We start from the raw sequence: 25,671 nt of genomic DNA, 5'->3' as shown, positions 1-25,671 counted from the left end.
CATTTCATTTTACAAGATGTTCGCTGCAACAATATATATTGACTGAGCCCTGAGAAACTGAAAAATAATGTTTTTATAAGAAATAGAATTTTCGCTGGTGAGATAACTTCCTCCGTAAAGTTCAACTAGACCCTCAAGAGTGGTAGTTGCACACATCTTGGGTCTTCAGGTCCTTTTCATTGATTTACTGCTTCTTGGCTGTATCTTTTTGGATAATTGGAGAACTATGAGAAACCGCAAAAGTGGGTAACTTGACCGAACTCTTTGTTTATTTAATGCTATTTACAAATCTTCTGGACGTCTCCTGCGCCGGTTGTTAATAAATCGAACTTGCTGACGTTTCACCAATCATCCTGTTGACTTCTTCAAGGTTTAAATGGTAGTGGTTGGCATTCTACTCTGTATCTTCTTAGATATTATTTGAAGGGGATTGGTGAAAGTTAATGATTTGGGCTGCGGTTAAGATGTTTTTTCTTCTATAGATTCTCACATTTTTCTTTGGCTGTAGAATTGATTAAATGTAGGTCTCTAATTAAATCATTAATTTGCTCTGATTAAACACTTTGGGCTCTCTGAAATCTGGTTTGAAATCTGAGTCCTCTGATTCTGCCTATAAGACGGTTTCTAGTTCTTTTGGGCGGTGGGTATCGGTACATTTCATACAATATGTTTCTCATTTTTTCTGTTACTTATAAATTACACGAAAAAAAAAAGAATAATCACTGTGATTCCTAGGGTTGCGATATACCATAGTCATACCAAAGCTATCTTCCTACCTTTTGCCAATTTCTTAATGCTTCAACGCAAACGGAACAAATATGGACTTGTCTTGGTAGCCAAAATACATTTTTCACAAAAGAAGTTATAGTTTGCCTTTGCTTTACTACGATATAACTACCACAGATATAACAAAAGTTATTTGGATTGTTCACTACGACCAACAAAACCAAACGAAGCATAAGCAGGTTACAACGCTGTATTGACGCTTCTGCGCCAACTCTGTTGCTTTGCAGAGAAATATAATAGTATCGAATGTTCCCAAATCAATTTAATTTCATAAAAATCAATTCAGTTAAAAGTCGTGCCTAACATGGAACAAACTTATTCAGGTCATAGGTATATATATATTAATAAAATAACATTTTTAAGACATAGAGAGCTATAAATAAAATTAAGTGATAGACCAAAATATGGCGTTTGTTTGGAAAAACGACCCCCACTATAGACCTGTGCAGTTTGTCGACTCGATTGCCTACTCATCTAGTAAAATGGCACTTTCGCGATTTGTTAGGCGAACTGCTATTGTGATCCCTATTGTAAACCTGATATTAAATAAATATGTTTTGTTGTCAAGTTTATCCGCTTACAACCTTGCATAATATACTGAATGACAATTTAATGTCAGAATAATTTAAACTTATTTACGGAATTTTTGTTTAGTTTATCGCATCAGCATAATATAAATTTTTATGGACCACTTTAAAAAATATAGGTTTTGCTTGGGAAAAGTATAACCATAACGTTACTGGTAAGCCATGAAATTGCTTGCTGGCGACGAAAATACTTGGGAAGTGTAAAGCAGTACCAACTAGAACAGAACATATTTAATTTTTATTAATGAAGGGTATATTAGTAATAGGAACGTTTATGGATTCTCAGCTTTTTCTTTGGTTGAAGAATTGATTAAATGCAGAAATTTTTTGGTCGAATAAGATTGGATGTCCGGTTTCGTGATTTTGTTCAGCAACTGTTAATGAATTTATTTGTCGTGGCCCTAAGGCTCTTGCATGTTTTAGCCTAGGTGATATTTTTCCTCCAGTTTCTCCAATGCATTCTTTACCGCATATTCATGGAATGCTGTAAACTCCTGGTGTGAATTTTGTCTTCGACCGATCGAAGGTGTTAAGAAATTTTTGCTCTAAACCTTGTATTTCTTAAGAATTATGATATGTGGTCAGTGGTGTTTTGACCGTAAAGAAGGACCACAGCAGCCAGTGTGGGGTTGCTCTCGGGCTTATTTTCGTTAGGAGGTTATGATGAAGTGTGTGTAGGTTTTCGGTAAACTTGATAAGCCAATGTTACGTCTGATTTTCTATTAATAAAAATATCTAAAAATGGGATATTATCGTTGTTTATTAATTCAATGATAAAACGTATGTCAGAGTGTCTATAGTTTAAATTGTTAAGAAAATCGCGGAAGGTTCTTGACCATAAGGCCAAATATCGTCAACGCAGAGTTGGTAATAGATAGAACGTATCGGTACGGTAGCCTTCTTCCTAATATATTGGCGATGACTTGTGATAAGGGAGAATTCATAGCTGTTGCTGATATTTGTTCATAAATTTAAGCATTTCAAGAAAAATTTGTTCCAGACAAGCATGTTTGATTGCAAATTCTGGGATTTGAATATATGTCAAATAATATTGAGAGTTTCAGTAATAGGGACTTAGAAACTAACCAGAATATAGTTTAGATCTAATGTAATGGATTTTAATTGTTCAACGAAGGGAAATTAACTACGAAACTATAAGTTTTCCCTGTTAAGAGTTTTAATATAAAAACCAGATAATTTGCTAGAGAATAGGTTGGAGAACCAATACTGCTGATAATAGGTCGAAGAGGTAATCCTGTTTTGGGAATCTTAGGAGTCTGTAGAAAAGAGGATTTTTTGAGTCGTGGAGGATAAAGCGTTGTTTCACGGATTCTAATAGACAAGTTTTAATAGCACATTTAAAATTTTGAATTTTTAGCTGCTTAAGATGGCACTTTGTTTAGGATAGATTCGACGTTTGAAATGTTGATGATTTGAATTGTTTTGTGATAAAATAAATAATAATAAATAAATTCTTGTAAAGTTACTCTCATTAGGCATTCAGAATGACCTAACGAACACTTAACCCACATTCATTATTATTAAAAGAATTCTGTTAGGACAAAATACAGTGTAGCTTGCTACAAAGTTGTACGCATATAAGTTGTATAGAATTTAGTTCGCAATGCACAGGACACTTATACTATGTTTTTTGATATATCTTCTACTGCATATTTAATTGTTATTTGTTCATAAATTTAATTTTAATAAAAAGGTAAGGAGCAGTCAATAAAATATTATTGAAAAGAGTAATTGTAATTTCCTTCTATTCTCCGTTATTAACCATTTGGCCTCCTTCAGTTTGTGGGACACTTTCATATTTACCTCAAGCACGATTTTTTGGCCCTCTGAATTCTATTATTCTCAATATTGTCTAAACACGGAACATCCACATCACCATAGTGGTGGCCAGAAGATATTGTATCATTTGATAAAAATAGTCTTCAAAAATAGCCGGATTTATGTCCCTGTCGTAGTGGTCGTAATAAAAATTCGTCTTTGCATCCAATATGGACGATTATTAGTCCCTTTCCTTTTTCTGAAGGCACCTTAGTACAACTAGAGAGGCCATCTAAGAAAGTTTGGCGAGTACTGGTTATATTTTGGTATTGCCACATTTTTGGTACTACATAACAGTGAAGAACCAATTTCCCATCAAGAAAAAGATTTTCTTCTGGTGCCTTTTCATTTTTATTCAATTTCATCGCTTTCTAGTAAAAGTGCTATATGATAACGCTTTTCCCAGGAAAAATCCATATCTTGTAGAATGGTTCATAAAAGTTTTCTAGTAATCAGCGAGAATGAACATCCCGGTCGAGACCATTTGTGTTATCTTATGGTGGGCACTTCATTTTTAAAATAAAAAAATGAACCTTTCATAGAAACATATTTTTGATTAGTTCAGTCTCCATTAAGAACTTTTACTGGTCTGTCTGAACTGTTGACAGGTTACACTTGACCGGTTTCCTGTCTCTCCCGCGATAATTTAAAAACAGGGTATACCTTTTTAATATTTATATTACCTCAGAGCCTGTAAAAAATATCAAAAATATCTTGAAAGACAAATAAATAATAATAAAATAATTTAATGCTATACATATAGGGTGTTTTTATTTTCAGAAACAGGCAAATTTCTTACTTTAAATAGAATCCCTTGTATGTAAAGGCATTTTTGAAATCTCTTGCTAGACATATTTTTTATCAAAAGCGACTATGTGGTTATTACTAGAAGAAGAAGACAATTTTATAATTTTATCGCATTTAGCATTAAAAAAAGGAGTGACCTTGTATAAGGCCTAGTTACAAAAAATTGCAAGTTTCGAAATATTAGTTATTATTGCAGTATTTGACACATCACACCTAAAAAAAGCAGTACAGTATTTGGTCAGGCATAACCACAAAAAGCCTTACAATCCTAATATTATAATAGTATGTATTTCAAATTCTAATTATCTCTTTAAAGTGCCAACGTAAACATCTATCAGTAATTATTTGGGTCAATGTTTGCGTTGGTCCTCTGCATACATCAGATTTTTAAATGTCCTATTTTTTTAACTAATGGTTTTTTTTTTGACAAAAATATAAATCAACAATTTTCGCAAGTTCGCTTGCGTATTCATCGTGCGGAGTTTTAAACATGACGGACAAGCGTTTATTTTTAGAATAATAAATGGTTAATCAAACGTCCAGAAACATACGTGGGTTGCAGCACAGACATCATCTAATACAAAAATATGGGCCAACTTTTACAGCATCTATTCTACACCCATAAATCGGCTTTTATTTCGCCGTTTTGTCCGGAACAAATTGACAGGCAAGCCGAACCGTTATCATATATCGCCAATATTTTCCGTGATGGGCCTTTGCTTCGCCGCAAAATTTATTGACACACCTTTCGACGCGGTCAGATACATTTTGGCGTTCGAAAATAAACCAAGAAATGAATTCCGCAAAGTTTGTTTTCGAAAATTATTTCGGGAATAAATACGAAAATAAATGGAAAAAAAATGTGGGGATCGTCGGCCAAATCCTTAAGCGGTGAATTATGATTTTTTTCTGCGGCAAGAAAAATGTGGGCTAAATATTTTGCAAATCGTCGACGATTCCTTATTTCGAGCATGTAAAGTTATAAAAAAATTAGTTACAGGGCCATTAAGTGTGTATAGGCTGTTTCGGAAATGTGTAGAGTAATAAACTTGAAAATTCTTGTAACTTTAAGTTTAACTTTATAAGTTTAAATAAATAAATAAACGGTATTTGAGACAAGAGCAGATCGAGTGCGCAACAAACGAGTTACTTAAAAAGTTTCTCAAACATGTAAAGACAGTATACGCATTTCTCAAAATTTATAACAATCAAAAAATTTCAAATACACTTTGTATTTAAGGGAATATTTAGACTATTCACTTTTGGATTATTAAAGGTGCTCCAATTTTTCGGTATCGATATTTTGTAATTTGAAATTGAACGAACCCATATTTTATTGGATTTGTGAATTTAGTGTGGATTGGTAGTTGCAGTTTATCCAAAGTTACTGGAGGATTGAGGATTCTATTTAGAACAATATTTGATTCAAATACATTGTGTCACAAACTCATTATAATTTAAGCAGTTTCGCATCAACAATTAATTTTGAAATACCTTATTTAAAAATAATAATGCTAATTAGTTATATGTTCAACAATAATATTCAAAAATAAAGTTTACATTTCCTACTCAACAATAATTTCAGATTGTAAGAAAATATTAAAAATTGTTAATAAAGATTTATGATAAAAATTTAATAATTTGTCGACTCGCTTGCCTAGTCATCTAGTAAAATGACACTTTCGGGACTTGTTAGGAAAATTACTACTGAATAGATTTTATTGTCAAGTTTACCAGCTTACAATGTTGCCTGATATATTGCCCCTAATGAATACTCTATGAAGGACTAAAGGGACATGAATGACAATTTAATGCCAGAATAATTTAAACTTATTTAAGGTGGGTGCTTTATAAGGATTTTTGTTGAGTTTATCGCATCAACATAATATAAATTTTTATGGACCACTTTAAAAAAATATAGGTTGCTTGCTGGCGACGAAAATACTTAAGTGTATAAACATCAATCGTATGGAAGGTTATAATTTTGAATTGCTACAATTCTCGGTTCTTGGGCAATTATTTTACCCTCTCTAGTTGCTGAATTTGAAACACGCTGGTTTGGTCTCAAAATAATCTTTATTTGCTGACGACATAGTTCTCGTGTATAATTTTGGTAATGGCTAGGATATCGATATCATTAAAAATGCTAATCTGAAGCTGTAAACTGATTGGATATTGTTTAATAAGATAAAACTCATTATAATAAAACTTCATATTATTTAAATAGAAAAACAGGACTGGACAAATACCGAATATAACCCTAGACTACAAACCTATTGAAATTAACACTTCTAGTAAAATTACACCAATGATTAGTGCACGGCACAGAAATCCAAACTACCCTAAACTTATAGTACTAAGATTAATATATACAATTCCTTCTTTTTAACGCGCGTAGGGAATTTGAGAGGTTGTAAACTTAAATTCGATGCAAGTGTTGCCGAGTAAAACACATTATTTAATTATAGCCGATTTACTCACATGTATGCAGGAATTTGAGGATCTAAAAGTTGGATAACATCGTGTTTGGAATAATGTAAATTTAGATATAGAATTTTGAATGCAACTCATAAAACAAATGTAAAAATAATACAATACAGAAATAGACATTCACACAACGCAGGGCACAAAATATCGTCATAATATTATTAAAAACTTATATAACTCCTGATAACGATAATGTCAAATATATTAGAAACCATGAAAGATTAATACCACTAAAATCAATTATAAACTTGTCTTAAGTAATATTTATACCACAAAAATTTGTCAGTTTAACAAAGACAAGCCATTTATTTGTTATTTGTAGTTGGTACCGGTGCTGCTACACTGTCCAGCGGATTTTGGTAAATTATATATATGGTAGTAAAAATCTGTTTAAAAAAATGCTCGCCAAGCTTTCATACAGGCCTGTAAATGGATATTAAGGTGTATTCAGTAAAAATCTTCCATATTGGAGCGAAGAAGCATATTTCAAAGATTTGCCAACCTTTCAGTCGTTACAAGCTGTTTGATCAACCCAATGAGTAAATGACACCAGAGATCCGGCGAAAAGTAGTCGGGCATTCCATAAAAGAACAGGGCAAAATTTGGACCTTGACTACTTTATCGGTGCGACCGTCCAGTTGTTAATTATAACGTCAATAGGAGATACAGTTCCTGAGGTGACGAAGATTATTATGATTTTTTATAATTTTATTTCTATGTATCGTATTTTTTGTGCAGGGGCATCTAATGCCTAATACATAACGCCTAACTTTTATTCTGTTAAAACAAAGTTACGTTTTACGACTATCCTACTAGGACGACTAGGACAACATCATCTTTAGTATTGCTAGCAGTATACCCATAAATTGACCCAAACCACGGTGGTACTATCTACGCTTAATAAAAAGAAGGAATGTTGCAATTAATTCAATGCCAAACAATGAAAGTGGGTCTTCTGGTCATTCTGTAGTCCCTTTGGGTAGCTAATAAGGATTATCTACATTTTTCTGAAATATACTTTAGGAGAATCTTAGTTTAACAATCCCGAAACAATAGTTAACGGTTTTGCTCAGTTCTTTTCAAATGCTCGTTGTAGTTTAAATCGTACTGTTACAACCCGTTCTCCGAAAAAAGTTTAGGTTCACATTGGTCTCATCTCAGAGAAGGATAATATTGAAACATTAAAAAAAAATGACTGTCGGATCAGGCAATATCACCAGTTCCATTGTGAAAGCAAATTTTTTGAACCACTTCTTGTTATATTGAATCGTGTTTAAAATATTAAAGTTACAGGAAATATAGAAAAGTCAAAAATCTTTTAGATTATGAAGGCAGGCGACGAGTATCATATTACAAACTACCGACTTTGTACAACCTCGGCAAGCTTTGAGAACTTATTCTTTATAAGTCAACATTATATTACTCCATTAGTAATATCATATCCCTACATCAGCATAGTTTGATGGAAACGAAATCCACCACCACTAACTTTGTCTTTCTTACTCAGAAGTTTTAGACAAAAACGAACAATGATATCCAGAAAGCTTTTGATCTAATTGATCATCAATTATTACTGCGCATATTATACTTTCGAATCATTTATTGAGTTTAATGGAATGGTACGCTGTTGTTTCTAAACGTAAAGATAGTTCAAAAAATAATTAATTCGCTTATCGCTTTCTTTTCTTCTCACCCACGTTTCGGTATAAAATATAATAGTGCGTTGCTGCTTATTGTTACGGATTATCAATTAAAAATAATCTTAAAAAATATCGCAAATCATATTTAGTTTCGGCTCTTAGATAACTACATTAACCAACTAACTAATTATGGTATGTCTTTTATCAAGTGTAATTAGCAAACCAATTGTCAATTTAATAAGGGTGCACAATGGTAAAATATTCAACAAAATTGGGTTTTAAAATTGGGCGAATTTGACTCTGTATCCCTAAGCCTAAAACCATAAAGCAAATTTTGTTTAAGTATTTGTTGGGATCTATCGATAGGTGGAGTTAGATTTACTAGTCTGAGACATTGAAATAAAAAACGCTATCACATTCTCCGCATCAGAGTTCATTCACATCACTCAAACACACGGTTATCACAAATTTCGGATATATATAAAAAATTAATTGGGTTGCTTTCGGCGTTACAAGGGTAATGCGACCCCTATATCAGTTAAAATTGCTTTTAAGGAGCTTCTCAAATTTTGTAGTGTAGGATGGCAATTTGCAATACAATTTGAACCGCATTACAAAATAATTTTCATATTTCATATTTATATTATTTCTATGATTATTTACTCCCATTCGAATTTATAAAATATAAATAATTTTAGAAAATATTATCCAACTGTTAAATTTAGTAGTCTTAACTTTAGTACAAAGCCGTAATATTGTACCTGTGATGATTGCCAATGGCCCGGGAGTGGTAGATAGACGGCCAGGTATTTGCTCTACCTGTGCCTTAGTGTTTAAAATTAGAATTATAGTTACTTTTCGGCATTGTTGGCAAAATTGTTGCTAAAAAAAGAGTAAGTAAGTAAAAAATTAGAATTCACTAATTATTATTCTCAATGTATTGACAGTTGACCCCAAAACTCAACATTCGGAGTTGCAAAAATAGTTAAAATATGTTCGAATATGACTGGAGTTGGACATTAAACAATGTACCGACCTATACACGAGAATACACTCTGCCAACAGCTGTGGAAAAGTAACTAAAATTCTACCTTCAAACACTAAGGCCCAGGTAGGTCAACTACCTGTTCGTCTACCCTTGACAATCATCATAGGCCGAGGGAATATGGCTTCAGCTCACTCAGATTAGCTAAGACTACAACTGAACAGAGCACATTTTTTTTCTCTTTCTATACAGCTTATACAAAAATTTGCAACCAGTCAATATCGATTTTTGTAAATTAGAACATTATAATATCCTTCTGCCTACGCAATGGGGCTTTAGAGCAAATCATAGTACTAATACGGTGTCCTGTTTAATGTTTTGGACTTTATTTTGATTATGTCCATAGTTCCAAACGAGTGGCACAAGGAAATATTTTGGGTCCAATGTCATTTTTTATTTGTACTTCTGATTTCGGTAAAAAACATTATTCATCAGTACGCCGACGATAGGCAAATATACCACTCTTAAGATAAACAGAAGTTAACTATTCTCAGTGACATTTCTAGTGAGCCTTGTACTCAACGAAAATACAACTTTACAATCCGTTTTACTTATAATAAATTCCCTCTACAACTTAAATCGGTGACGTCAATAACTCCTTTTAAACGAAAACTTGAGCAACATATTGTTCGCAATAGAGGACGAACATCTATGTAAATTTCTATTTCTATTTGTATTTCGAACTTTGCTTTGTAAATCCGTTACAAAAGCTTTCTAAACTAAGTTATTACATTTTGTAACGTTATATATTTTAAATAAATATTCTTATTATATATATATATATATATATATATATATATATATATATATATATATATATATATATATATATATATATATATATATATATATATATATATATTAAAATATCTACAAAGAACCTCGTTTCGTTTTTTTGTCGCTTTTAGTCAAAATATTTAGCACAATACGACCAAAAAGTGCTCTGATGTTTTTTTTGAAAACGAACGAAGAAGGAAGTACGCAAACTTATAATTTATATCATTGAAATAGTTTTGGTTAGTCTATAGTTGCAATTTTTAATTATGAATTTTATTATTAATAATAAAATTATACAGTACGACAATAGAATTGTTTCATTTTTATAATGTAAAAATATCTCAAGAACTATAAGTGATATGAAATATAAACAAGTGAGTAAAAGTTTAAGGATTTATTAAATAGCCACAGACGCCCATGAAAACCTTTGAGGAAACGACTCTATATCTGCTATATATATATATATATATATATATATATATATATATATATATATATATATATATATATATATATATATATATATATATATATATATATATATATATATATATATATATATATATATATATACATAGTTTTTCCTTAAATTTAGTTAAGAAGAATGATAGGGGTACTATAACTAAATTAACTGAATCCTCTCCACTTATAAAAAAAGAAAAATAGACAGAAAGTGTGTTTTAATAATAATAATGCTTTCGTTTTTACTATATACTATATATATATATATATATATATATATATATATATATATATATATATATATATATATATATATATATATATATATATATATATATATATATATATATATATATATATATATATATATTTTCCATGAGATGGCACTCTTGTACTACAGTGGGAAATGAAAATTATTGGTCAATTATTTAATAGCACGGCCACGGTAACACTTTCGGTTTAAATTTCGTAAATGGAAACGACATGGCAGATATAGAGTCGTTTCCTCAAAGGTTTTCATGGGCGTCTGTGGCTATTTAATAAATCCTTAAACTTTTACTCACTTGTTTAAATTTCATATCACTTATAGTTCTTGAGATATTTTTACATTATAAAAATGAAACAATTCTATTGGCGTACTGTATAATTTTATTATTAATAATAAAATTCATAATTAAAAATTGCTACTATAGACTAACCAAAACTATTTCAATGATACAAATTATAAGTTTGTGTACTTACCTTCTTCGTTCGTTTTCAAAAAAAAACATCAGAGCACTTTTTGGTCGTATTGTGCTAAATATTTTGACTAAAAGCGACAAAAAAAACGAAACGAGGTTCTTTGTAGATATTTTTAGCTGTTGTTGTTCTGAGACGAAACCATCTAGAAAAAAACTGACTACGCCATTGAATTCCACATAAAAATCTATATCGGATGCGCTTTTCATCTTCCGATTTCATAGGTTACCCGAGGTACGAGAGATGCCCCAAATTTCCTAAAGTTTTTTAAGAACTAAGCAAGTCATGAAAATTTTGTTAACGTCATCTTTCGTTTCACAAAAAAAGACCAAAGGTTAGCGGAAACTCAAGACTCTATCTTCACTAAAACAAAATGGGACATAGTGTGTTAAAGCGCACATTTACGGAAGATTTCAATTTAGAGCTTCGAAAGCGACCTATATTAAATAAGAGAAATGCAAAGTTGAAAGTAGAATTTTTTGGACTCACCTTTTTGTTAGCTTTAAATACAGCACATTTGAACACATTGGAAGCGCCGTCCCTGGCGATGTAACTAAATATCTTAAGATCCTGAGAATCATGCGACACGTAAAATATTCTGTAGATGGGATGTTGCAGCACAATATTTTTGTCGTCGGTCAAATGTCTTCTCTGCAAAAATAAAAAACAGACACAATATACAGGATGTTTTAAAAAACTCTAGCCTAATGTATAGGGTAAATAGAATCTTAAAAAAAATTGCGCTAGTTTGGGTAACAAACATGTGTCCAAAATACCTCCCTCAGAAAAAAAAAATAAAATGGGCCCCAAAAAATATTTTTCAATATTATTACTCAATTGGTAAGATACCTAAATGAATTAATACCGCAAATTGGGTCATAAAAGTTACTGATTTTAAAATTTTGGGTGGCAGCGTCGCTAAAGGGGTGTGTGACTCACTCTTCCTCCACAATTTTTTTATGATAAATTTTAATTTTTTAGGCACACAATTTTTTAAATAGCTTTCCATGCGAAAAATATTTAAAAAGTGAAAGAAATACTGGGTTTGGAGTTATTTCAGGTTTTAGCAAGTAATGCTGACCGAATTAGTAAAATTCGAGAGGACGAACTATCTAAGGACATAATGATTGAACTGATAAAACAGAAAAGAAAAACAACGAATAACACGCAACACACAGAAAAAAAATGAATATACATGTATGGAATTCTACATTATAATTTGCTTCCTAAAGCAGCAGAGTTATAAAACTTGTGTGTTCTTAGCCGTTTTCTATAGAAGTGGTATTTTACCCATGATGATTGTCTAGGGATTTATAGTTATATACAATTCTTGAAAATGGCAAATCTTACTCCTCCTGGGCGTGTTATAGTCCATGGATAATGACAATGCAAGTTCGAAAAAATACTTCTAGGGGAAAAAATACATTATTCATTGGCTTACCCCAATTTAGGAAATAAATGCTGATATTGTTTCAGTGGATTGTGAAAAAAAAAGAAAATCGAAGAAAAAATGTGGGAAGCGGATAATACTAATAATACAATTTATCTATTTTCATATTATTCTTCTATCTAATTTTATATTTACTTGATCTTAGAATAATTAGTATCTCAATTACCTGCCCATATCTACGATTATAATCTTGCATGACTATTGTTATATTTATTACTGTGATAATCTATCTGTCCCCGCCGTCACATTACTTTCATTCACCAAACTCGTCTCTCTATTTTAGGCAAATTAGTATGATCCCAATTTAGGAACGACTTGAGGTGTGTAGGTTTCAAAAACTGAGATACGGGAAATTACAATTGCAATTTATCTAAACTTTACTAAATAACGTTTAAGTTGTGTTAATGAGGCTTGTCACTACAAAATTTACATTTTATTACTCTCTCGCATTAAGAAACAAGCTATAGATGTCCATGAACTTCTTACTAAGCATTTTTTTAGGAATTTATTTCTCTTGAATATACTTTCAACTGAAATATTAAAAATATCCTTGTAAAGCAAAGTTTGCCGGCAAAATAAGTGGCAGGCAGCTTTAGCGGCGATTCTGTACAAAATATTTTGTGTTACAGAATATTTTCTACCATTAAATTCAATGTATCTTTTATAAACGTCTGTAGGGATTCAACTCTGCGTTTAGCTCGAAATCACTGGATATGGCTTGAAAAATTGTTCGAAATCTAACTATCTTCATATCCGAACTGCCATTGTTTGCACTATCAAATCCAGGCTTTGGTCTATCCAATAGCAAACCCAAATCTTCTTAAAATAAATCCTCAACTCTTTTTTATTTTCCGCTAATTTTTCCTAGTTTCCATAGAAAATTTAATGATATAACTACCACAAAAAATATCTTCCATAGATCCATGAGACCAATTTTATAAAAATAATACCGTGATATAAGCTGACACTGTGTATTCACTTTTGTGATCGCGGAAATATGCAACTTTCTCAATACCACACGACAGAAAAATGTACCAAAACTTCCACAAAGGAAAAACGTATAAGCAAATTATTATTTTTTGTTACCCTCATCATACATCTGTAACAATAGTAAAGAGGAAATTGGACTTGAAATAAAGGAAAAGAAGACAAAGTATATGACATAAACTAAGAAGGAAGCTTGCGAAGATGGGGTTAAAATAACAATAGTAAGAGGAAAATTATACACTTTTGAGGAAATGGAATCAATTACATACAGGGGTGCAAAATTTACTAGAAAATTAAATTAAAAACAAGAAATTCGAAGCAGGGTATTGAAAGAAAACAAATGTATATATAAATTTAGGAATTTACTTAATAGCAAATTGTTCCCTAGATGTGCAAAACTAATAGTATAATTTGGTAGCGAAACATGAACAATGGACAAAGTCCAGCAAAAGATGCTATCAATTTGGGAAAGAAAGTGTTTGGGCAAAATATTTCAAGGAAAGAAATTCGTTTATAGATGGGAAAGAAGAAACAATAAGGAACTGCAAGAGCCATTTGAGCAAGCTAACATTGTAGGCACCGCAAAGGAATCTAAACTAAGAGGGACAGGACAGACACATAGAGCGAATGAAAAAAGAGAGAAGAGAAGAGGCACACCTATGATGAGATTCATTGACGACGTGCTGAAGGACATAAATGAACTTTAACAAGAAGAAGAAAAGTAAAGGAAAGAAAAGAACGAAGAAACAAAGTCAACCAAGTCATAGGCCTTCTAGGCCTGCGGAGTTATTAATCATCATCACCAATAAAATAAAAATAAAACAAAAAGCCCCACTGTTTACAAATTTTGTCAAGAAAAATTTAATTATTATTAAAGTATTAATTATTAAATATAATTAACCTAAGGAACTAATAACTAAATATAATAAAAACGAATCACAAATTGTTTGGAAAAATTGACAGGTGCTAAGATGCTCTCTCACTCTCTCTCTCTCTCCTTTGCTCTTTACAAACAGTTGGGCACTACAAACTACTACAAACACGTACGAAGAGGAAATATAACCAAAATTGGCTCGGCTAGCAAAAAACGATTTTGACCTATACCAAAAAAAAATCGGCTTTCCCCTGCTTCCGCCACGGACCATCCGGGGCCCATCCGGCCTCCATACCGGCGTGAACAGGGAAAAACGACGGGGCCGACGACGATTATCACTTTAAAACATACACTGAACACTCAAAAGACTAAATGCACACAGTGGAAACAGATATCAAACTTTTGGGGACGAATACAAGGGATCAGAATCACCACAGAATCTGCTAAGATGCTAACAAAATCAGCCACTTTTATGTTTTGAAAAAAAGTTGGTTTTTATTGTCCAAAATTTATGATGTTTTGATTTATGAAAATATTAATTATCATTATTTAATTAAATTGACGAAGAAAATAGATAGATTTTGTTATTCTTAACCCAATTTTTTAGAAAAAATATTTCAAGCAAGGAAGCAAACTTTTCTTGGGCGGAAGATTAATTGAATAAATATATATTAATATATTGATATAGCCTAAAGTCGGAAATGCGCAGAAGTAACAACTTTTTCTCTAAAGTAAGAGAGATTGTATTCCAATAAATAGGCAGAAAAATTCGTTTGAGGCAAAAAAAATACATGTTCAGAAATTCAGTGCAAGACTGACAAGTCCTGAATATAGAACACAGAGTTGCACCCGAAAGACTTTTTTAAGACACTTTTCAACCCTTCCAATTCAAATACGAAATAATTGTACTTACTTTTTTCTTTTTCCGGAGTGTGACCTTGACGCCGTCCACTGAAACCTCTAACGTCACCTTTTTCTTTTTGATTCCCTTTGCTCTAAATTCATACTAAAATAAACAGAACAACATTATTATTACATTTATTACAAAAAATTAGAAAATATGTTTAATTCTTAATGTTTATTTTTAGTTTCCCGCATCTCTGATGTTTTTCAAAACAGCTAGTGCATAAAAATTAATGCATAACTAAAATTTTAAACTAAGTTTGAGTTATGTACAGTGTTATTGGCCAGTTTTATACTCAATGTTTGTCACATTCTGTGGGAATTATTGTCGACACTATTAGCAGTGAATACTAAGTCAATGCATAGAGGCCTATCGATAACGAATAGTTTCTGAGAATCAGTACTTTGCAAACTTGTTTGGCTACGCCGTACATATAGACATAAAAGTATCTTCTAACAGAGTTGTTCCTCCTGCATCGGTGCTGACGGTCAATCATCCTTTTGGCTTCTTTACAGCTTACCTGAAACTGATTTGCATTATGCTCGGTATTTGCTTACATATTGTTTGAGCGAGCCGGAGCTATAGGTGGAACATGAACATCGTGTTGGATGACAGTCTTAACAGCGACTCAGGTCTTTAGCTTTCACCAAAATGGGAACGAGTCATATGCGACAATGTCCCTCCTCTAACTTCTTCAAACCTCCCTCCCTCAGACAATATAAAATTGCAAAATGCAAATCATTTTCAGTTAATCTCTGAAGAAGTCAAGAGAAAGATTGGCGAAGCAAGTTCGATTCATCAACAACTTGACGCAAGAGGAATTCTGAAGATTTAAAATAAATTATAAGCATTAGCGTCCATTTAATTTTTCAGTAGCCTAAAATTTTCATAATGTAATTTTTAGCAAACGAATATTTATTTATCAGGCTAGCAACACTTTTTTTCCCTGATGGTCTCAAACTAATTTCTACCAACATCGCAAGTTCTTCAGCAGTTTTTAACTCAACCAAGTTTGCGACCTTATTTCTTTACTGTTAAAATTCGAAGTAACCAATATTTTTTTTTTATTTAAGAGCGCGGGTAATATCTTGGCAACAAATTGCTTGCAAACTGCTTTATATGGCTAAGCATTTCTCTCCCTTCCATTCGCGTCTTCGTATTTCTTTAAAATATTGGCATATTTTGTATACCACTGAGCAGTAGTGGATTTTGAAATAAGCTCGTTTGATTTTAAACAGCTCAAAACTTTCGAATATTTCACATTGGCAATACATCCAAAAAAGAAACTTACCAAACGGGGTGTTCATAGATATAAGAAAGTGACTAACTGATACGAATTAAGGAAAGACCCGGGCAAGCTGTAAGAATGAAATATGGCCGAACAGGTCCGTACTTTGCTTAAAATTTAATTATTTGGGGCTTGGTTAGGAAAGATACTAAACAATATTTATTTATTTATGTGTGTATTTATGTTTAAATCTAAAATATAATTACAAATTATTTTTATTACCTACTTAAATTACTTAAAATTATTCACATAATATATCAGTATCAATATCGCTTTCATCGCCTGTTCTAATTATTATTTGTTTTATATTATTAAATATATAGTGGTAAAAGCCTTAACACTGTAACTAGATTTTTTGCATAATTATCACAGACGTATTCCTTTTGTAGGTTCAAGCTTTGTAGAATCTCAGTTAATTGCTTTTTGGTATAATCTTCGTGAAAATAAATGTCCTTATTATACATGTAGTTTTGGATTGTTGCTTTTGTGTCACATGAGGAAGGAGTTTTAGTCAACTGTCTACTGTGATGATATGCATTGTCCATTACAATTACGCTATCACGAGGAATGTTTGGAACTAGTTCGTTTTTAAACCAACTTTCAAATAAATCAGCGGCGGTGTCTTCATGGTAATCCAGAGAAGAATCTTTAATATTTTTCGCAGACAGAGAAACTTCATTTGGAATTCAACCATCTTTATAACCAGCATGCAAAATAGTTATTCTTTTTCCTCTTTTTGATGGCGCGATTGTTTTACACTTATCAGTTGAGTCAACCCAACCCTTTTCCGGGGTATTATAAGTGTCCAACCAGGTTTCATCCAAGTAAATAATTGGCCTTTGTTTTTTCTAGACATTCCAGTCGCCATTTACGAATTCTAAAAGATTCTATTAAAACTTGCCTTTTGTCAATTTTTTTAAATCTAAAACTCATGTGTTGAATACACTTCCATAAGGTAGTTCTGCCACATTGAACACCGGTTTTATCTTTTTCCAGCCTCCTAATTAACATATCTAATGTAGGCACGCTTTGTTCCTCGTATAACTGGTAAATGTTACGCCGTATTATATCTTCTCAGCATCGCTTCTTTTTTTCCTCGCTTTTTCCATACAGTTGATGTTGGAATTTTCGTCAATGTGGCCGTTTCTTCTAAAGATGCTTGCTTGCTGGCACCACGTTCAATCAGAGTCAAATAAACATTGTATATAACTTCCTTAGTCTCAATAGAAGAGTGTTTTCTACATTTGGGCGGGAGCATCTCCTGAGATACACTAGAATCACGCATATTTTGCATAATTCGCACACGATTCAACACACACTCTATTACACACCAAATTAGAATGATTACTAATAAACTTAAACTAAGTAGTACAAAAAACCAAAGAACATTGAACACTGGTAGGTATAAAATTATTTTCTATTACGGACCACAATTTTACCTGACAAAAGGCATTTCGCCAACCAAGTTGGCATCTTCAGGAGAAGATTAAAACTGTGTGTGTGAACAGTGAAATGGTTAGAATCTAAGATTTGAATAAAATCTATATGAGTGCATTTAAACAGTGAGCGGGGGTGAATGTTTTTGCTTACCCGTATTCTCCGCATGGCGGCCACGATCTCGACCCTACTCGTCGGTCGGGGCACGTCCAATAAACCGATGAACTGGAACAAAGGAAACGGTTTTGAGGTTAATTAAACGGCGAACTAAGAAGACGGAGGGTTGGCCAGGACCGGAAAACATAACCTTTAATGGTTGGTGCAAGCTACCCCTTGACCCTCGATCTAAAGTTAGAGGTTTCAAGTGGTAGGTCTAATTCAATATCGCTATAAATGTAATGGAATAGAGTTACACAGGGTGTACATTATAAAAGATTGTACCTTGCTTTGGTCGAAAAGGAATAAAAAACATAATAAATGCTGAAACTCCTCGATTTTGTTTGCAAGAGCATTTTTGAAATTTTCGTTGATGGCTCCCTCTGTTGAGATTTACCTTGTAATTTAGGTAAGGAAGCTCTGTTAGCGCGCACCTATTTTTAAAGGTATTTGTTATAACTTTCAGGATTAGTTAAATTTGTTTACATATTTCTGCCAAAGAGCAACAACAAAAACAATCTATTCTACAATTTTTAAAAACATTTGAAAGTTATAGAACTATTTTCATAATGAGGGGAGTTGTATCTTCATAAATTTTAAGTCACGTTCATATTAGCTTTTTGAGATACGTAATCCAGATAAGTTCAGTGCGCCAAATGATTTTTAGAAATAATTTATTTTTATAAGTAAAAGTAGGAAGAAGTAAGAAGTACAAAATAATTCAAATTAAATGTTTATCAACATCTTCCACGCAGTAGTAAAGCCTTGGTTCAGAGGTTCTTCTAATTGTTTCCCATTGTTCTACTATTCCTTCACGGAGCTCTTGCAGAGATCTTGGCCTAGTTAGGAACACTTGTTAAATATCCAAATAAAAAAATTCGAATAGATTGAAATCTGGAGACCCTGATGGCCATTCAATCGGAAAATAAGCGTGGTGGTCTCATTTTTCCAAGTACCTCTGACCAAATCATTAAGTTGTGTGAGTGTTGTTGTCTATGAGTCTCGGCAAACTAGTAAGGGTTTGAGTCGCTTAAGTGGTGGTTTTTACGTCGGCTTAAAGACCTGTTTAGGAAAACAAATAGGGACTATTAATCATTCGTTTAGCCATTTCTTTCATTTGATTTCCGTTTCAACATGACCTAGGACAGCCACTTCTGCACTTAGTCTCGTACTGACTGTCTGTGTTGGTGTTTTTTGTTACAGACGAATGAATAGTATAAAATTCGAGCAGCTTCTCAAACATATCTATTTTTTGATAATAAATAGAGACACGTTCAATTCTATATTGGGTCGACTAAACCATTTTAAAAAATTAACAACTTTTGGGTGCCTTCTGGGAAAATGGATTCATATGTACTAGTCACCGCATCAAACTTAAAAAATGCAAAAACAAAAAATAAGAATAATAAAAAAAAAGTACTTACCTACATGTTATTTATTTTGCGGTATTTATTATTTTAATTATATTCAACTATTATAGTAGGTAGGTAGCTGTCTATCTGCCCAAACTACCTTAAAAATAACGTTCTAATTAATTACTTTAAATGAAATAGCGAAAGAATTTTTTATAATTTTGACAGCCTTTTCAATACCTTCAAATAAAATGCCATTTGGCACACATTTTCTAGTTAAATTTTAAGGACAAATCTTACCCCCTGAAGAAACCATTAACACAAATTTGGAAATAGCTAAATTGTGGTTTATTTTAAAAATAAATAAACGTGTTTAGGGATTTTGCAAAAAAAAAATCCAAAAATTTAAAAAACAAATATTTTGTGAACCATGCTAATTATCAAACAGGATATCTAAAAATAAAATTCAAAAGGTGTGGCGATTATTTTATTTTTTCCTAATTCTGACCTTAATATAAAAGACAACATTAAAATGTATTACTTTTTTGAAATCGGAGTAAAAGGACTTCTCCATACCTTCATACAGGGCTTCGACTTTTGAATATACTGCGGTTTTTGGCACACCTATAATAAATAACAACCACAAATAAATGTTGAAATCAAAAAGGTTTGCCAACTTTTTAAATTAGAATTTTATACACAAGTGCACAAGATTTTCATTATTTCTTTTTAACTTAAGTGGCATTTCATACGAATTAGTGTAGGTAAAGCAAATTTTAAATTTAAGAATATATTTATAAGTAATAGTAAAATAAATAATAAAATAAACACTAAATTTACTGGGATGCAAAAAATTTAGGACTACTTATAGTCAAAGTCCAATAAATGCAATCAATGCAGGGAATCGACAGATAAAAACTAGCACGCAGACAAGTAGGACAGTGAAAATACCGTTCGTAAAGGATTTAAATAGTCCAGGAAGTTTTTAAAATAGGTGGAAGTGAATAATCGAGAACGTGTATATCAAAGCGATTTTTATCGAAATAGATCAAAGGCATTTAACAGCTTGTGCCAATAAACTAAATCATTTACGTGATTTTGTGCACTTTTTATTGCAATATGTCGGCAACGTCGTCTGAGAATACAAAATCCAAATAACATGAGGACTTAAGCAGCAGATACAAATGACGTAATCTTATATAATAATATGGTATTTTAGCCGTTGATTATTTAATTGCCTTCAATTAAGGACATTTATTTAGTTGAAAACTCATCTTTTCTTGCGAAAAGAGATTCCGCGTTCTTCACAATTTTTCTTAATTATGTTCACGAATTAAGTGCTGGTTTTGAGGTAACCATCTTCAAGGATTCAATTTTCAGTTTATAAGTTCTTGTCTCAAGAGTATTTCTTTTTCCCAAATATACATGGGCTGAGGCAGTAAGCTCATTCCTGTTCCCCTTTGATTCCGGTACATGTCGTGGTCTAAACTAGTCGGCAACTGTTCACCGTATTCGGAAAATAAAAATAAACTGGAGTGTAACTTCCGAGAGGAAGATTAGGGGTGACAAAACAATCTCACTAAAGCTACCAAGAGAAAATGTTGCAAATTAATAATTAAAAAAGTTTCTATAACGGCCGCCAGGGGGCGCAATCGCATTCTTGTATTTTAGATCCATTTTTTTTGAGCAATAATATTATATTACAGATTTGACTCATTTCCGTTAAATGATTCAATCTATCTCTCATCGGAAAGTAGTGGAAACCTTATTTCCCATTTTAATTTAAGAGCAAAAATGATTTCACGAAAAAGAATCGAATTTATCCCAATTTGAAATGATGTTCATTTTGGTTATCTGTTATATATAAGATTAATTTCTCGAAAAAGAGGTTTTTTGAAATTCAAGAAATTCCATTTCAATTTGCATTTTCTCTTGGCCATGAGCTTTTACAAGTTAGCATAATTTCCAGGTGAAATTAAAACAGAAAATTTGAATTTGGAGCGTAGTAATAAATGAAAGACAACACAGGAAATAAGAAATACAAAATGAAGGTCAAAATCAATATAATAATCGCTTCTATATGACAAAATTTTTGTTCACACTTAATAAATTCTAGTAAAACTCCCGTAATGAATACAAATTCAATGATTGATCGTATTTTTGTACAAGCACAGAAAAGGAACACAAATTGCTTTACACAATAACGAATTGGAAAACGAAAAACTCTCATGAAGTAATAAAAAATCAAAAACATGGTCAACTAGAAATCTTTGATTTTAATTTTAGTAGAGAATATGAAAATGTGAAAATAAACTATTATGGAGCAACAATACAGCAGTAGTGAGGTCTCACAGTATACAAATATAATGAATACAATGTTCGAGTATTAATTTTTTATGTGACTGTAAGATGTATAAGATTAAATGCGCCCTAATAACTTTGTGCTTCCGAATAATGATAACGCTGCAGACCCAATAGAACTCGGGTATTGAAATATAAACAGATTCCTCTGACGGTTTTTATTTTTAAAAAATTGCTAGTATAAATATAAGAAATCTTCGTACGGACGAAACCCCGTGCCGTCAGTTACGATGAGCGCATCTTCATGGCATGGACGAGGTGGCCGAGTGGTTAAGGCGTTGGACTGCTAATCCAATGGGCTCTGCCCGCGTGGGTTCGAATCCCATCCTCGTCGTCGACACTTTTTTTTTTCGGTTTCTAGTCCAATAAAAAACATGTCGAAACGTGTAGTACGGTTTTTAACGACGCCCGACGACGCCGCCCGTTTTAAAGTTTAAAAATACAAATAATACGCTATCGCTAAAGTGACGTCACGGAACACATGGTTTCCGCGCTCGGAAATAGACGTTGACGCAGCTAACCGTTTCGAAAATAAACACGGGGCCAGATTTTCGAGAGTTTCGTTACGTCCGATCTCTGTTTGGGTCTTGAAAATTAAGTACCGCGTGAGTAATTTAATTCGCTACATCATTGCCAAAATATTAATTAGTCAAAGTCCGACCGCTTTGGGTTTATTAAGGCGAGGAAAATAGTTCCCGAAACTGAAAGATTTATTGGTGTTCCCGGCCGAAGATAGCTTATTAAATTTAGATGGAAATGGCGCTACGGTTCACGTAAATACAACGTGTCTTAGGAAGTTCTTACTAACTGGGAAAATTTTGAATTATTAACTTTACGGAAAAGAGTGCCTCTTCCGAAAAACTAATAACTCAATAAAAACGCTAGTAAAAACTGTATAAAAATAGCGTTATAATTAAGTGCTGTAATTACGATGGCGTGGCCAACTTCGAATTTTACAATAACAAGTGGAAGCAAATGACTTAAAAATTCAGGTCTCCACATTCACCCCATCTTATTGCATACAAATGAATTTCCTTCTAGAGAACACGCATCGTTTCTTATCATATGAGGAGTAATTTGTCGGATATATTGGCATGTTTCTTCTAGGGGATCAATACCAAGGAAAGATCTGTGCTTCTAAACTAATTCCTTCAAATGACCCCACAAGAAATAACTGAGGAATGTAATGACTGGTGACCTAGGTGAGCAGAGTACTTTTGAATGGTACCCTATCCATCTGTGGAAAAGTTCTATCCCAATATTCGCTGACACTGCGCTGTGACAGGAAGCTCCATCATGCTGATACCAAAAAACCTATCGCGGGTTTAATGGCACTCAACATTCGTTTGGTCACGGCATTCGAATACGAAATTGGGATTCACATCGCTCCATCAACGATAATTCTGGTAACATACAACACCATCACACGTAAACGTTGCCTGGTCATTGAATAAAATTTTAGTTGAAAAGAAAATGTCGTCTCCTTGAAACCAAATGCGATTACATATTTGCGGTTTAAGCGCCTGCACAAATTTTGGCATTAAGCGAATTTTTATTTACTCTAAACACCTTACCAGCAAAAGCCCTTGTCGCGTTACCTTGAACTGTCTTATTTATTCCTTCCAATGAAATTTTTGAATTTTTCCACAACCGCTTGGAGCACTTGTAGCAATTTTCTTCGGTAAGTGTTCGAAAGGCATGTTTTCTTTGGATATTATTTTGGACAGCTTCACTATTTTTAAATTTGGCGGCGACATTGTCGACAGCAACGTGGCTAATATGTTTATTTGGGTGTCGTATTAAAAATTTTGGCAGCCTCCCGATGCGTCTTATAAAAAATTAACCAAAACTAATCAACTAGAACAATTTCTATTTTTTTTAGTTTAACCTATCGGTAATAATGTTTAAAGTAACTAAGAAACTGGAAAACTTTTTTTTACAGAAAGTTCAAAGAGAAATTGTAATTTCCAAACTGTCACTGCCACTGCCAAAACATCTATGCTGTTACTAACAATAAATTGTTTCAAACCATTAACAAATAACTCAAAAAGAAACAAATTAAGCTACGAAAAAGCGGTTTTAGCCCATAGATAAGAACTGCTGATTACGGTTATAATTATCGTCTCGCCAAATGTGATGAATGAATATGAATTACTATTGCGGTTTTCATTGCCACGTGTATGTATATAAACAATATAATAAGTAATATTTTTTTTCGAATTTTCAATTATTTTGCTTTCTTTAGATTAGAAAAGAGATATAGTGGTACGGTTTTCACTGGCTATCTTTTTAATAAATTAGAAGAGTCAGATAACATTTTGTAATAAAAATAGTAACCAGCGAATACATAGTAAATTACAAGTAATTTACTTGTAAAGTTGTACAAATCACCTGCCATTACAAGAATACACTTGTCGTTTTGTGAAATAGATACAAAAAGTTGTATTTTGATTTTATTCGTTGCCTAGATAAACAAAATGGTGAGTAATTTACCATGTATAGGGTGGTCTATTAATTATGGGATGTCACCTTATTTTTAGAACCCGGTAACGATATCCAAAAGTCGTAGAGTTTAATGTGTATATTTAATGTTACATATTCATTTATACACAAGATATGCCAAAAAAGCATATTCATATCAAGGTATATAGTACGTATACATATATCCATATAGCCATAAATAAAATCGTCGCTTACTTGCTCATGAATTATTTTGTTTGATTATAACAGTTGTGGCATACCTTGAATATCATTCTTGTTCAAAAATGAATAAAAGAACAATGTTTTCAATTGACAAAAAATTCGAAATATATTGTATATAAAAAAAATTACAAAAATACAAATGCTTCCAGCGAATATATTACACAAACAATATACGGGGTGTTTCCAAACTAATGAGAAAAACTGATGGCAATGATCCTTATTCCAAATAAGGGATAGTTTGTTTAGGTAATTGCCCTGGGATAGTTCCTGGGACTCAATGAATGGAGCTCCTAGTACTCTTGACCGGATGCTCGTGACTAAAGGTAGTTTATCAAACTTGTTGCAGAGTATACTATAACAGGTGAAAAAAGAAAATACTACTAAACCGTTTATTTTTTAAGTGATTCGAGGTTTCTATTTTATCTTATCATCAGGTCTACACAGACATAATGAACAGCTTTGAAGACAAGGACAGGCACATTTCGTTCGCCGATCGGTTTTTTATTTCTCTGTTAACGCGCGAAATCTCGCAATTTGCCGATTGCCAGTCGTACGCAATCAAAAGAGAAAAGTTTTCGGGGTCGACATCAAAGAACACCTTTTTATCTCGTTAGGTTGATTATACTTCGCACCCCTTTTCTACGACTCGTAAAAATTTTGATTATCGCGAGAATTTTTCGGTTAATTTACCGAACTCCTACGGCGACAGTAACAAAAGAAAAATGTAATTTGTTGGAATATCGCAAATGCCAGAGACGTCCCACTTCACGAGACCATATAAGTAATTTCCAAAATTACCTATGTTGTGAGGCCAGTATAGATATTTAGGCCAGGGGCCAGTGGGGCGAGGAGTTTTGCCAAAATATCATAGCTACTAGAAATATAGAGGCCCTACCTATGTCGATAATACAGCAACTTATGAAGCAACTATGAAAAAAAAAAGAAAGATCCATGCAATATGCGCATGCGCGAGGTTGAAAATTACATTTTT

The 25,671-nt window shown here is 32.5% G+C and overlaps 1 protein-coding gene and 1 non-coding gene across 2 annotated transcripts in view; one reads left to right on the top strand and one right to left on the bottom strand.

The window, feature by feature from the left end:
* The window catches only part of LOC132697830 (carboxyl-terminal PDZ ligand of neuronal nitric oxide synthase protein), a 145,844-nt gene that overhangs the window by 55,448 nt on the left and 64,725 nt on the right, over positions 1-25,671 (bottom strand). Inside the window, exons 3-5 of the mRNA XM_060663506.1 lie at positions 18,262-18,333; positions 15,393-15,485; positions 11,658-11,819 (exon numbers count right to left, since the gene is read on the bottom strand). Of these exons, the coding sequence (XP_060519489.1) occupies positions 11,658-11,819; positions 15,393-15,485; positions 18,262-18,333 (327 nt within the window). The remainder of the gene's footprint in view (positions 1-11,657; positions 11,820-15,392; positions 15,486-18,261; positions 18,334-25,671) is intronic.
* Positions 22,230-22,311, top strand: Trnas-gcu (transfer RNA serine (anticodon GCU)). The gene has a single exon. It is a non-coding gene; the product is annotated as a tRNA-Ser (tRNA).

Source organism: Cylas formicarius, unplaced genomic scaffold, assembly GCF_029955315.1.
Source record: "Cylas formicarius isolate icCylForm1 unplaced genomic scaffold, icCylForm1.1 PGA_scaffold_2__14_contigs__length_35257938, whole genome shotgun sequence".
Lineage (NCBI taxonomy): Eukaryota > Metazoa > Arthropoda > Insecta > Coleoptera > Brentidae > Cylas > Cylas formicarius.
Note: the sequence above shows the minus strand (reverse complement) of the source record. Positions and strands in the feature narration are given on the sequence as shown.